General features: G+C 43.6%; 1 protein-coding gene across 3 annotated transcripts in view; it reads left to right on the top strand.

Moving 5' to 3' along the window:
* The window catches only part of HS6ST2 (heparan sulfate 6-O-sulfotransferase 2), a 273,281-nt gene extending 259,000 nt beyond the window's left edge, over nt 1–14,281 (top strand). For all 3 annotated transcript variants that reach the window (XM_070606646.1, XM_070606648.1, XM_070606647.1), the window contains one exon: nt 11,149–14,281. In XM_070606646.1, coding sequence (XP_070462747.1) covers nt 11,149–12,034 — 886 coding nt within the window. In that variant the 3' untranslated portion in view covers nt 12,035–14,281. The remainder of the gene's footprint in view (nt 1–11,148) is intronic.
* Nucleotides 14,282–14,855: the final 574 nt, after the last annotated feature.

Here is a 14,855-nt window from a genome sequence, read left to right as displayed (position 1 = left end):
AGTGCCTGATGAGCTTTCTCCTCCTCCTCCATGAAGCCTTCCTTGATGACCATAGCACACAGTAAACTCCCTCCTCTCTAGCTGATTTTGCACTTAGATTCTGTGTATGACACAATTAGCACTTCACTATATTCTACCTTTACCCTCACCCTGACTGAATTGTGGTCCTGTCTCCCCAACTGAATTCTAAGCTCTTGGAGAGCAGGTGCCCATGTACTTATGGCTTTCTCACTACTGTGCCCACTGCTCTAATTATGGCAACTTCTAGGTCACCCCGAGTTGGTACATTGATCATGGATTGATTAAATATTTGTCTTACAACCCAAGGCCAAGCCTCTCAAACGTAGGGCCAAAAGAACACTATGTCCCCAATTTGTGCATGCCTGTTCCTGAATTGAATGTCATGAGGTACCAGTTTTATTCCTAGTTGAGACCTTGAACATGCAGTGTTTTGTAGTGGATGTACTTTCCAGTAAAAAGGCAGGACAGGAACAATAGATTTCCGGGACAAGAGACACTAAGGATGCTCAGCTGAAGAGCAAGACATTAACCATGGTAGCACTTAGACATTTCCCTAGCCTCTTCCTGTCCCCTGGGGGTTGAAGCTTACCACTCCTCACCTCTGCCCACTCTTTTGGAGGAAGGAAGAGAACCAACCCCTCTCCTTGGCTGCCCTAGATGCCAGCCCTCAGGGGATGACAGCTTGACAGGGGGCATGCCACATAGAAACAGTCAGGAAGCTGAGAAGCACCGTGCAGGGAGGGAGGAGGCCCTGGACGGGAAGTCCGGAGGCCTGAGTCTGTTAATCAGCGGCAGAACTGGTCTCCATGTGACATGGGCAGATCATATCCCTTCATGGGGCCCCAGCTACCTCATCTACACACTAAAGGGGTTTTTCTCTAGAAGTTCTTTCCACCTCAAAAACACACTGAGTATTAATGAACCGAGACTCACAAAATAGTTTCAGATTGCAAACAATTTCAGGGGGCAGTGTAAACTGCAGAACTTTTCATGCTTTCAAGCAATTGAGTGGACTCTGGGTGAAGGCTGGTAACTACGGGTCATAGAGCTTGGAATTTCACATCTTGTTAAAGAACTCAGCTTTCTCACTGTTTGCAAAAGTCCTTAGATTTATGCGCTTTGGAGCCTACTCGGCTTTGGGAAGGAGGAGAGCTAGATTTCTTTTAAAAAGAAGCAAATATCATCAGGACTTATTGTGAAGAATTCCACGTTGCAGTTTGAATCTACAGACATTAGAAATCTTCTTTTCTTCCTTTTCAATGAAGAACAACACATCATTTTCCTGCTTTGTAAAAGAAAGAGGAGAAGAAGAATGGCATAGAAAAACACCCTCCTGTCTCATGAAAGCCCCTTTGTGCTCCGTTGAGTGTTCCTCCACAATATACACAGATAGGTTAACCTTCACTTAACCAGAGGAAAACAAAATCAGTTAATTAAAGTGTTAATTAAGGCATTACTTTATATACACAGAACTCTCCTTTGCGTTAGATGTGAAGAATAGCAGAAAACCTCTTCAAGGAGAATTGAATAGCTTGTTTAGTGGGTATGAAACCGTCAGTCTCTTCCAAGTTGGTTTTATGTCCAGTAGATGCTTTTCCTAGAATGATTATGTCCTGCTAAGGACTCCAGTTAATCCTTTCAAAGAACCAGTGAAAGGGGGCGAGCCCAGTGGCATAGTGGTTAAGTTCATGTGCTCCACTTTGGCAGCCCAGAGTTCACAGGTTCGGATCCTGGGTGCAGACCTACACACTGCTTGTTAAGCCATGGCGGCATCCCACATACAAAAAATAGAGGAAGTTTGGCAGAGATATTAGCTCAGGGACAATCTGCCTCAAGCAAAAAGAGGAAGATTGGCAACAGATGGTAGCTCAGGGCCAGTCTTCCTCACCAAAAATAAAAAACAGTGAAAGTCTTGGTTTTCTTATAGATCAATGGGCTCCCAAGGATTGGTCCTGCTCCCCATCTCTCCAGGGTTGCCCAAGAGAGCCTGGCCTAATCGTGAGCGCACAGCATCAACTTGAGGGGGAAAGGGAAAGAAGTTCAGCATCCATTTCGGTCTTCCTAGTGTTGTGAAGACAATCAAATAAAATCATGGATGGCACTGCCTGAAGTAACCCACTGTATGCGTATATGATGGCTCACCCTTCTCAGTAGATAAAGCATGACTGCTAATCCACAAGACTGTTTTGACAAATGTACCAAAAACAGCACATCTATATGAGCATCCACCCACCTCAAAGTAGCCCTCTCGAAGCCCCACACTTCTTTTATGAGGCTGCTGCCACTGCTGATCACAGAGTTTATGGAACACCTCTTTGGGGACCGCCAGTATATAAGTCACACAAGAAAAGCAGTTAAAATGGCAACTCCAGGGCTTGAGGGATCCAATCCCACTGGCGGCATATTTGCCTTTGATTCAATTAACTATAGTTTTATTTAGTCTGTGCTCACATATTAATGTTGTTTGATCTGAAAGCCGTCCTCTTCGCTTTGACTGAGTCATTGGCATGCACTGGGAGGATTGGTGCAGTCGGTTTAGACATCATTAACCGAGGACGGAGACCAGACCTTCAGCATTAATGACTCAATGTCATAGACAGCCCCCACTGTCTGCAGAGTTTGCTTAGGACCACCAACCACAGTTCTTATTTTTCTCCCACCCATCATTACTCCAAGACCAAGATGTGCAGAGGCTGAACTTTAAAAGTATATATATAAAACTAAGCTACAGGTATAATAAAATGTTGACTCCTATTGATTTGGGCTAAGAATTTGTTTCTTTCTTAAATTAACTTTTTATTGATCACTCCTATGACCTTAACTTGTACAGTTTTGCTGGCCTTTCTCCATAAAAAATGGCTTTGATATTTATTTCCCCTTTGAGTAGTGCAGGAAAAACCTTATTGCGGCCTTTCGTGAACCTGTGGCCTTAAAGGAAAGTAAATGTTTACAACATGATCCTCATAACTTTGCACAGGCAAAGTTTCCTGGGCTTTCCCTGGACAGAAATGGGCATTTTTAGGTTTGTGTAAGGAGTGCAGCAAGGAGTTCGGGCTTGCTCCTGGAGGCTCACTTGGCTTGCCTACACTCTGAGCGACTTTTGATCCATGAAGCCACATGCCTAGGACAGTGGGTCTCAAATTCAAGCCTGCATGTGCATCAGAATTTCCTGGCGAGCTTGTTAAAACACCGATTGCCAGGCCCCAACCCTTGAGTTTCTGCTTCAGTGGGTGGACCCAAGAATGTGCATTTCTAACAAGTTCTTAAGTGATGCTGATGCTGCTTGTTCTGGGGCCACAATTTGAGAACCACTTCTGTAGTTTGTTTGTAGAAGCAGAAGTCCTGGGTTTATGTTCCAGCACTAGGATGGGAAGGGATTCTAACAGGTTCTGGAGTCAGAGAGAAATGGGTTCAAGTTTGAGCACCCCTGCTTAACGTGCGGCATAACATTGTGTCAAATCATTTCTTAGTTTCTTCATCCTCAAAATGGAAATACAGTCATGCACCACACAACAACGTTTTGGTCAATGACCGACAGCATTTGTGACAGTGGTCCCATAAGAGTACCATATAGCGTAGGTGTGTGGTAGGCTATACCATCCAGGTTGGTGTAAGTTCACTCTATGATGTTTGCACAGCGACAAAATCGCCTAATGATGCATTTCTCAGAACGTATCCCTGTCGTTAAGTAACACGTGACTCATAATATCTGATTCACGGTATTCTTGGGAGTTAATGTGTAAGTGCCAGGCACGAGATGCCCTCAGCTCCTGGCTGTGCAGTTTGTCTAAGGAAGTACCCTCTCTCAGCAGCCAAATGTTTCCCCTTTGTGAGGCTTAGTGAACTCTTTCAGGTTTACTGTACTGTCCTAGGGAATTAACAGACACAAAGATGGGGTGTACTAGAAATATAGGCCTTCAACCCAGGAATGTTCCTTGCAGTCAGGTTGATTCCCAAGGGCTATTGGCAACTTGTGATTTGTGAGCTAATCCTTGCCTCTCTCAGGGCCTAGATTTTCTCGCCTATAAAGTGAAGGGTTTGACCCAGATGATTTGCCATCTCAAAGGTTTCTTCTTGCTCTGACAAGTCTAGGATTCTGTGACTTTGAACACAGGTAATTCTTTCAGGATAATCTGTTAAAAACAAAAAAATATGGTTCTCGTTTTTATCCACCTACTTACTTTAAATATCCCAAAACTTCCCCAACCTTCTTTAACATTGGGCTACTAAACAGGAAGTCAGGGACAACTGCTAAATATAACTAGATCTCCTTCATAGCTGGGTCTCCTTAAAATGTTCCATCCCAGGTATAAAATGGTATATCTGTTATTTAATACTGACATCTAGTGGCATTTCCCTATCAAAAAAAAAAGAGATGCATTTTCCTATTAGCTCGTCCTAAATTCTGCTGCTTCTACTGCAGACATTCATTCAACTACCGTTTATTAAACACTTATTCTCTGTCAAGCCTTGTGCCAGGCCCAGAGGAGCCTACATTGATAAGTGATACACGGTCCCTGCCCTCCCAGAGCTCGTAGTCCACTGGAGGGAGCAGACAAATCACCAGACAATCACAGCACATTGTGATCAACGCTACAGCGAGAGAATACCAGCACAGTTGGAACAGAGGAATACTAGGCCAGTTAACTCCACCCAGGAAGGTCAGGAAGGTTTCATGGAGGAGAAAATCTTTGAGTCGAGTTTTGAAGAAGTTTTCCAGGTAACCTACAAAGGACAGGTAGAAGCCATTCAAAAGAGTGGACATTCCGTATACAAAGGAAAGGGGCCTATAGGATCATTGCCTGGGACGAATTTGGAAAATTAAGATTACTCTTAGAGACCTTGAGCATAAAGTTTAGAGCAGGGTTTCTCAGCCTTGGCGCTATTGACACAGATAATTCTTTGTCTGCATTGTAGGATGGTTAGAAGCGTCTCTAGACTTGACCCTCTATAGATGCCAGTAGCACCTGCCCCCCAGCTGTCACAACCAAAATGTGTCCAGATAGTGCCAAATGTCCTAGAGTCAGGGGAGGGGAGGGGAAGATGCAAAATCACTCGTGGTTGAGAAAGACTTGTATAGAGGGAGCTTGATAGAGATGAAGCTGAAAAGAAAGAAAGGTGGTTGCCAGGTCCCCAAGGCTGTATCTAGCACGTGGAAGAGCTTGAACTTCCTGTCATAGTTGATAGGGAGCTGCTGAGAGGTCTTAACTAGGGAATGAAAGGTCAGTTGCGTGTCATATGAGGGTGTGAGACAGGAGGCAGGGAGGTGGGCCAGGACACCGCAGCAGTGATCCAGTAGAGAAGTGATGAGGGCCTGACCCCAGGCAGTGGTCGAAAGAATGGATTTGGGAGCTATTAAGAACTAAAATCAGTACAACTTGGGGAAAGTTCAGATGTTAGGGGTGAGCAAGATAGAGGAGTCAAGGATGGCCCCCAGGTTTCGTGTATGGACAAATATTTCATTGGTTGCTATTACTGTCTCCACAGTTGCTTATCAATGGCAGAAAAAAGTTGGCTTAGAGTTATAAAAGGTGGCAAACCTTTCATTGTATTCTGCCTGTAAAGACACTATGGGCATACAGAGATACCGAATAATGGCCATTAGATTAACTGATCTAACTGATGGAGAGTCATGACTCCAATTTAAAGATGTGACACCTGGTCATCCTAATTAAGTGACATGTTTGGTCACAAGATATTTCTGTCCAATTACTACTAACTGAAACAGGCTGAATGTGATTTTCCTGTGGCTGAGCTTAGCTAGTCATTTAAAATTAAATCAATCCATTTAGCAACACCCTTCGGGTTTATGTCAACCTAGAGGGAGATTTCCAGCAGCTACCACAGACCTGCTCTCACCTACATCTTGTTCTCTTTTGATCAATGCCTGGATACAGGCATTGCCAAAAGGAATAAGATGATATGGTGAAGATACTGGGGGATATAATCAGAATTCTGATGCCTTTTGACAGGCTTAGATTTACTGTAACAAGAAATTAAATAAGGCCACAAATAAACTGCATTAGTCCAGGACAAAGTAAATTGGATTTCAAAGCGGCATATATAAAAAAGAATAGAAGAATTTACTTGGCCGTGTGTCAGTGGTGTGGCATGTCTGCTAAAAAGGCTGATGTGATATGAGCCCATATGAAGAGAAATGGTGTCAAGAATGAGGGAGGTGATAGACTGGCCCTACTTGTTACTTGTCAGACCGTGGAGGCATGTTCCAATAAAGTCGAATATATTCAGAGGAAAACAAGAGGACAGTGAGGGGACTAGAAGCAGTGTAGAGAATAGTTGAAAACCATATTTAGCATAAAAAAGAGAAGCCTTGGGGTACTTAAATGCTGTCTTCAAATATCTGAAGCCACACATGTGGAATTAAAAACCGATTCCTGGGGCCAGCCCAGTGGCGCAGCGGTTAAGTGCTCACGTTCTGCTTTGGCGGCCCGGGGTTCACCGGTTCGCATCCCAGGTGTGGTCATGGCACCGCTTGGCAAGCCATGCTATGGTAGGCATCCCACATATGGAGGAAGATGGGCACGGGTGTTAGCTCAGGGCTAATCTTCCTCAAGAAAAAAAAAAAACGATTCCTAAGTGGGTCCTCACAGTCTGAAACTACCCCTTTTTGCTGACAACTCCACATCTTTATCTTAAGCTCAGATCACTCTCTGAGTACTGGTTCTGTCCATTCAGCTCTCTTTTTGGATGTCCCACAAGCACCTCAAACCTTCCATCAGAGACCCAGGAGTCATCCTTAACCCCTCCTCCTTCCTCTCCCCTTCAGTCATTTTGTCACCAAGTCTTGTTAATTCTACCTCCTAAATACTTCTCTAGTCTGCCCCCCTTCTTTTGTCTTGTTTTCTATAGTAACTCAGCTAGTTTCCCTAATTCCAGCTACACACACCATACTCAGTGGTCCTTCTAAAACAGAGATCTCATCCTGGCACTTCCCTGCTTAAAGCCCTTCAAAGGCCTCCCTGTTGCCTGCAGAAGTCTAAACTCTTTTTTTTTTCTCTTAAAGATTTTATTTTTCCTTTTCCTCCCAAAGCCCCCCGGTACATAGTTGTGTATTTTTAGTTATGGGTCCTTCCAGTTGTGGCATGTGGGACGCCACCTCAGCATGGCTTGATGAGCAGTGCCATGTCTGCACCCAGGATCCGAACCAGCGAAACCCTGGGCCGCCAAAGCAGATTGCCCGAACTTAACCACGTGGCCACGGGGCCAGCCCCGAGAAGTCTAAATTCTTTAATTTGGCATCTGAGGCCTTCCATAACCAGGTCCGGGGCTACCATTCCATCCTCAATTCCTGCCACTACCCCTTAATTCCCGGTAAGATGTTTTCAGTGCGCTTCCTCCACACACAACAGGCTCGTTTATGCCTCTGTGCCTTTGCTCATGCTGATCTTTCTGCCTCATACTCTGTTCCTCTCTTCTTGCTTCGTCTAATTCTTACTTGTTTTTCAAAATATAGCTACAGAAACTCTTCATCTATCGTTAGGCTAGGCTAAGAATCACTGCAAGGTGTTTTCTTTGCGCCGTGTATTTGCTCCAACCATTAAGAGCACATGATACTGAAATGCTCTCCTTCCTTAGGTTCTCACATCTTATCCCTGTTGGTATCCCCAGTGCCAGGCACACATTAGGTGCTTGAACTGAAGTGACCATGAGAAGGGTGCTGCCCATGTTTCTGTGCCTATTGGCCTTTGCACTCACATTCCATCACGTTGGGCTTTCACATTTCGGCGGCTCTGGATGGGAAGAGCTTCTCTGGGCTGCTTCTCTGACATTTCCCTAACGATTCTTCACTCAGAATAATGAGCATCCTGGATCTTTTGCCCAACGAAACCTTCCAGGTGTTATCCCTACCCCCCTTTCTACCTCCAACGCACTCTGCAATTCAGAAGGCCACTGGACGCTCCTGGAAACCTGCCCTTCAGCGGATCTTCCTTTTCAACCATGGGATCGTTTTTTCAAGCAGCATCAAGTGTTTCCAGTTGAGGCAGTCTGGGATCCTGGCTCTATTTTCCCTGGAAGAAGCGGGTCGTTGGCACCGGCTGACTCTCCAGAGCTGTTGTCATCTGAGTGCAGAGGAGGTGTCATCACCAGGGCAGTGTGCGTGCACACGCGTAGGCTCCTCTAATTTCTCCGCCGCTGTGATACTCCCTCCAGTGTGGAGACTGAGGCTGCGCACGGTGGACTGCCTCTATCTCCTACAGGCTGGAGGAGACCTTCAGGTAGAGGGGAGCATACATCCATGACATGAGAAACTCTCCGAATGTCTGTCTCTGTCTTTCTGTGGTGCCTCCTCTCTCTCCATATGGGGATGGTGCTTCCGAAACATTGGTCCTGACACTAACCCTGGTGGTTGTGATCTGTCTGCTCTGAAAGACAAGCAAAAGTTTTTAGGATGGAGGTCCTGACTTGCATGTGGGTGCACTCTAGGATTTACCAGAAGATGTCACTGTAGGCTTAAACCAGTAAAACAAATTAAGGCGGAAGGACTGCCAGCTAAGCATGAAGGTGACTCCATTATGGGGCTTTAAAACACCCAGGAGCCCCCATTATAATGCATGCTTGGAAACGCTGGTTGAAAGATTAATCCAAATGTGTCACTGGACTTCATAAATTTCTTTTTTGTCCAAATGATCAGACTAATTGCCCCTAAACTATCGCCTCAGGCCTAGCATAAAAGCTCGATAAATGTGTACCGAATGAATGAATGAATGAATACCAAAACTAGGAGTGGAAAGAGGGAGCTCGTGGGAACAGCAGTCGCATTTGTTGGTAAAGGCTACTGGGGAACAAAAGCTGCTGCTCATTAGCTGTGAGTCTTTATGGGGATGAATTTTCGTGGCACCAGCAAAGTCAGGTCCTAGGAAAAGCAGTGAGGCAGGTGAAGGTGGTCGTGGCCCCCTCTCCGTCCTCACCCCCACATGCTTCTCCTGTGCCTCATGCTTGTTTCGTCCAGAAAAAAACATATAAGAAGATTTTTTTTTTAAAAAAACCTCTCTGATTTTTGCAAGGTACTTACAAGATTATCCAGAGTTTTTACATGATGAGGCATGGCCTTCCCAGTTCCCAACTCTCTCCCTCCTCTTCCCTGGAATAGCTCATTAAATAAGCAATTAAAGGAGTTACTGAGATTCTGCTTTGTGCCAGGTATAAAGGCCAAGAGACAAAGCTGGAATGGATGGGATGAGAGTTATAGAAGAATAGGGTAGCGCCTCTGTCCTGGAAACCATAGTTTAAGCAGAAACATAAACGAGTAATTGCAATTCAATATCAAAAGTATTTTAACAGAGGCTAAGTGTGGAAGGGCTGTGGTGACGCAGAGGAACCGATGGATGGCAGCAAGGTATGAGGTTTGTTTTCTCGGAGGACAGATACTACTTGGACTGGGATGTGAAGCACGAGTAGGATTTTCCAGTCCAAAAGGAAGGTCACACCAGGCAGAGGAAACCCCATGCACAGAGTAGAGGCATCCAGGATAGATCTTAGGAAGCCCAAGTTGCTCAAAGCTCAAGACTTGGGAGAAATGTGTCCTCAGAGGACTTCAGCCAACAGACTCAGCCAGTCGGGTGGTTGAGTTAGTTCCCTCTGGCTCCTCGTGCATGTGTGCAGAACCACTACTCCCTCAGATGGGAATGAACAAATGTCAGCAAAGATGTAAGCCATTCCCCAAGTTTCCTTTAGGAAACTAAATGCTAATATTAAGTGTTTACTGCTGTTTTCCTTTCACAATATACCCTTCCATGACCTCATCCTTCATCCAGTGAACCAGAGTGGAAACTCATTTCTTTTCTTTTTTTTTTTTTTGAGGAAGATTAGCCCTGAGCTAACTACTGCCAGTCCTCCTCTTTTTGCCAAGGAAGACTGGCCCTGAGCTAACATCCATGCCCATCGTCCTCTACTTTATATGTGGGACGCCTACCACAGCATGGCTTTTGCCAAGTGGTGCCATGTCTGCACCCGGGTTCTGAACCGGTGAACCCCAGGCCAGCGAAGCAGAATGTGTGCACTTAAGTGCTGCACCCCCGGGCCAGCCCCGAAACTCATTTCTTATTAAAAGCATAACTCCAGGATTGTTTCTCCCCTTGAGTCTGCCTGATCACATCATAGGCCTTGATGTTTATGGGGTGTGGCGTGTGTGTGTGCACCTGCTGTGCATGAACGTGTGGTTTAATTGTTTGCTGGGCCACTATTTGAGCAAAGAACTTTATCAGTTTGCAGCTTTAAAGTGAAGATAGCTGTGCAGCAAAACCTCCACACTTGCTGACATCCAGGTGTCCTTTCAGTGGGTAAAGCAAGGGGCATTTGGAACTTAGAGAGTTAACTTTCCTATGCTGGAAATATTATCATGTGAGCGAAGGCCAAAACCAAGGTAGTGGCTTGCATATATGCCATTGACAGCTACCATGTCTATTTCAGTCAGTGACTAACCACAATGTTTATTTCTAGAGGCACCGGGCTGCTCTGCCTATCTCTGCATTCCACTTCCGTAACGTATGAGCCATGATGTTATAACAACAGCCAGAATCAAAAGTGTTATATCAGACACTCTTTCAGTGAGCTTTTGTTTTTCAGTCAGATATCCTGATTAGACTGGATATTGAAAAATGCTTTTGTATATTTATTAAGATACATTAGAATTTGAGATCACTTATCAACTCCATATCACTTCACTAAAATCGCTTGCTTCCACCAAGTCTCAATTTCATGATCAGTCAATGGGAGTTTAGGGGTTGGGGGTATGAAATAAAGTGGTTACCTACTTAGCAAAGGCGGTCATTGGGAGGACTTTGTCATTGGTTGGAGAGAGAGAAACAGAGGGGAAGGGGGAAGGGGAAGTGAGGAATGACAAGGCGGATGTCTTGGGCCTAAACTTTTCATACCTGCTTTAGCTGCAGTACCAGCAAACTGAGTGGAACAATGAGCTATCTGGACAAGCTAGTGGGGACAGAGAGGGGACCTCAGCACAGTTCACAGGACAGATTCCACCAGCTCGCCATCATTCACCTTTTGCCTTTGTTACTGGCCAGTGAGCATCACATATGCCATGCACCTCCCTGACTCCACTTACGTCACCCACATCCCTGACTGTTGGTCTTTGTGCTTTGTCTGTAGGAACTTCCACTATATCACCATCCTCCGAGACCCTGTATCTCGGTACTTGAGCGAGTGGAGGCATGTCCAGAGAGGGGCGACATGGAAAGCATCTCTGCATGTCTGCGATGGGAGGCCCCCAACCTCCGAAGAGCTGCCCAGCTGCTACACTGGCGATGACTGGTCTGGCTGCCCCCTGAAAGAGTTCATGGACTGCCCCTATAATCTAGCCAACAACCGCCAGGTGCGCATGCTTTCTGACCTGACCCTAGTAGGCTGCTACAACCTCTCTGTCATGCCAGAAAAGCAAAGAAACAAGGTCCTCCTGGAAAGTGCCAAAACGAATCTGAAGCACATGGCATTCTTTGGCCTCACTGAGTTTCAGCGGAAGACCCAGTATCTATTTGAGAAAACCTTCAACATGAACTTTATTTCACCATTTACCCAGTATAATACCACCAGGGCCTCCAGTGTAGAGATCAATGAGGAAATCCAAAAGCGTATTGAGGGACTGAATTTTCTGGATATGGAATTGTACAGCTATGCCAAAGACCTCTTTTTGCAGAGGTATCAGTTTATGAGGCAGAAGGAGCATCAGGAAGCTAGGCGGAAGCGTCAGGAACAACGCAAATTTCTGAAGGGAAAGCTCCTTCAGACCCATTTCCAGAGTCAGAGTCAGGGCCAGAGCCAGAATCTGAGTCAGAATCAGAGTCAGAACCCAAATCTGAATGCAAATCAGAACGTGACTCAGAATCTGATTCAGAATCTGACTCAGACTTCAAGTCAGAATTCAAGCCAGAAGGAGAACCGGGAAAGCCAGAGGCAGAACCCAGGCCAAGAGCAGAGTGATAGCAACCCCAGCAATGGCACCAACGACTACATAGGCAGTGTAGAGAAATGGCGTTAAATGGCTCCCAAAGGCTTTTGCACACTTCTCCCAAAGCGCCGGTCAAAGTATGGCAAATCTTAAAAGATGAGAGTGTCCAAACACATCCTGCTTCCTTCAGTTTGGATGTGAAAAAAAACTTAAGATGTTGCCTTTACAGTTGCCTTTCAATTAAATGTTATACTGTGCGTGGGTAAAACAAATTGCAATATGTAATTAAAGTGTCTTTTTCTTGGTTTGTTGGAGTATTTATAAAATCCAAAAGCCAAACCAGACTCACCAGAAATTGCTGTTCAGATATTTTAAGAAGTTCTTAAGTTAGTTACAGAGACAAAATGAAAACATTCAATGTGGCCATTTAGCTTCTGGCTAAGAAATGGACTTTAAATTATTCATGATACACTGTTAAAACCCAATTTTGGTCGCAAACATTTTTTCCAGGGGTAAGCATGAAATAAACATAAAAAAACACTAAAATTAAACATGAAACTTTCATTCTCTTCTGATTTTAACAAGGAATCTATTTAAATAGAATAAGAACTGATGGTAAAGTTTACCAAACTGTAGAAAATGAAAAATTTCTCTCCTGAACATGGGTAGTTTTATGTAAAAATATTGGCTTTTCAAGTAGAACAGGACTCATATCTTATTTAAGAGAAATTTAAAATTTTAAACTTTTTCTACCTTCTACTGTTCAAAGGTTTTAAACAGGGTGTATCTCATATTAAACAAAACACTTTTTTTCCCCAAGTGGAATACCAATGTAAAGATCTAATTTCCAGATGCTTTCAGGGCACTGTAATTTCAACAATTCTGGAATCTTTTTGGCGCTGCTTCTCATCCATTTTAAGGCTTCTCCGAGTTGTGCTCATTCCAAACTAACGCATTTATAGAATCTTTCTTCATCATCTAAATGGTGTGTTGCTGAATTTGTTGTGATATATAATCCTGGATTAAAGTCAGGACTTTCTTTCTATAGAATTGTCTTATCAATGTTTGTGTAGTGAGGTCCTTATCAATAAATTCTTGAACAGGATACTGTGTCTAAAAATATTGCTGAAATTATTCTTGATCAGATAGCATTGAATCTGAATGTGAATGAATCGTTATTTACTTTTTGTACATTTTTATTGTAATGTTTCCAGGTGGGCTGGCTATTTGTAGCCCATTAGTTCCTTTTCGTGTTGACAGATTGTAGACAATTAGAAGAGAAAAAAAATGGTAGAATAAACATTAGAATAGCCAGAGTTATTCAGTAACACCAAGAGCTGTACCTCAATACTTTGGGTTAATCCTCTACAAGGTTTTGTTTTAAAAAAGAACAAAAAGAAAGAGTGTTATGCACTGAGGTTAAATATCAGGAGCTTATGAGTTGAGGAGAGTGATTTAGTCCTGGAAGACTGTGCATAAGTACTTTTAGGGTATCAGTCATGAATTGAGCAGGGCAAGAAGAAGTATGTAACCCACTGTGCTATCAAGCCTCATGATTCTGGTCAGTTTCCACTTTACGGGTTTTGCTATACCTTTCTAAGGATTTACACGAACCCCCTGGCTGTCAATCAAACAAGGCAACTGGAAGTGGCATTTATGTTTTCAGGAGAGACATGCTTAAAAGTGTGACCATAAAGTCACATCTTGTACAGTCTGCCCATGTGCATGATCTAGGTTCATCTCCAATAATATGGCCACAAGCTGGACAAGAAGCTGAGTATTTAGGTTTAAAAGTAAACTTTCTTGACTCTGAGCTTATATCACTATATCTAAATTTTGTTTTGTCTGACAGTATTGCAGTCCTGGGAATTCTGAGAACTGAAAAACTGAAAGGAAATTTTTTAAAAAATCAAACACACCTTGAAGTCAAAATGTTTTAGAGTGAAACTATTTTGTGTATATTGTGTTTTTAAAATAAAGATTCTGTAGATCACTGTGGTATTTCGATTTTGTTTAGTTTTAATTGATAATATTTGCTCTTAAAGCTGATAGGTACTGTTGGAAAGCAGGATGAAGCCCGAGCCGGTTGAAAAGATTGTTACAGAAAAAATATTTTGTGTTATTGCTGTGGTATGCATGGTTTTGCAGAGATTAAGTGCATTTTCTCTGTCTATATTGATTATTGTATATAGGGGATGTTATAAATATACATTTTTGTCATCATCATGTAAATCCCATGATTTCAACTGTAAACATCTGTCCAATGGTGTAGCTTTACAAACCATTCACTGATTTTGTGTAATTTAACAATGATATGAAATAAAAGTTTAAATTACAGGCTCTGAGTAATTTCATGATTTCAAGGTTTGCAGCCACTAGGCAGTATGACATCAAACACAGAAGTCTCTTTTCTCAAGGAGTTTTCCTTTTTTCCTCTTGGCCACCAGGTCTGGAAATGAGATGACTCATTTTAATCTACCACACTAAAACGGCCTTAACTTTGGGTGCTTCCTTCTGAGTGTCCACACCGTTTCCTCTTTTGAGTAAAACAAAGTCATCAATGAAAGACAAGGTTTGCTATGTATCTTAGTCAGCTTGGACTGCTGTAACAAAATACCATAAACTGGGTGGCTTATCGACAACAGAAACTTATTTCTGCACAGTTCTGGAGGCTGAAAGTCCGAGACCTGGGTGCCAGCACAGTTGGGTTCTGGTGAGAGCCCTCTTCCCATTTGCTGTGTGCTTACATGGCAGAAAATAGCTGGCTAGCTCTCTGGCCTCTTATAAGGGCACTAATCCCTTTCATGAGAGCTCCACTCTCCTGACCTAATTACCTCCCAAAGGCCCCACCTCCAGACATCATCACATTGGGATTAAGGTTTCAACATACAATTTGGGGGTGGGGGACAAA

The sequence above is a fragment of the Equus przewalskii genome, chromosome X (genome assembly GCF_037783145.1).
Source record: "Equus przewalskii isolate Varuska chromosome X, EquPr2, whole genome shotgun sequence".
In the NCBI taxonomy this organism is placed as follows: domain Eukaryota; kingdom Metazoa; phylum Chordata; class Mammalia; order Perissodactyla; family Equidae; genus Equus; species Equus przewalskii.
Note: the sequence above shows the minus strand (reverse complement) of the source record. Positions and strands in the feature narration are given on the sequence as shown.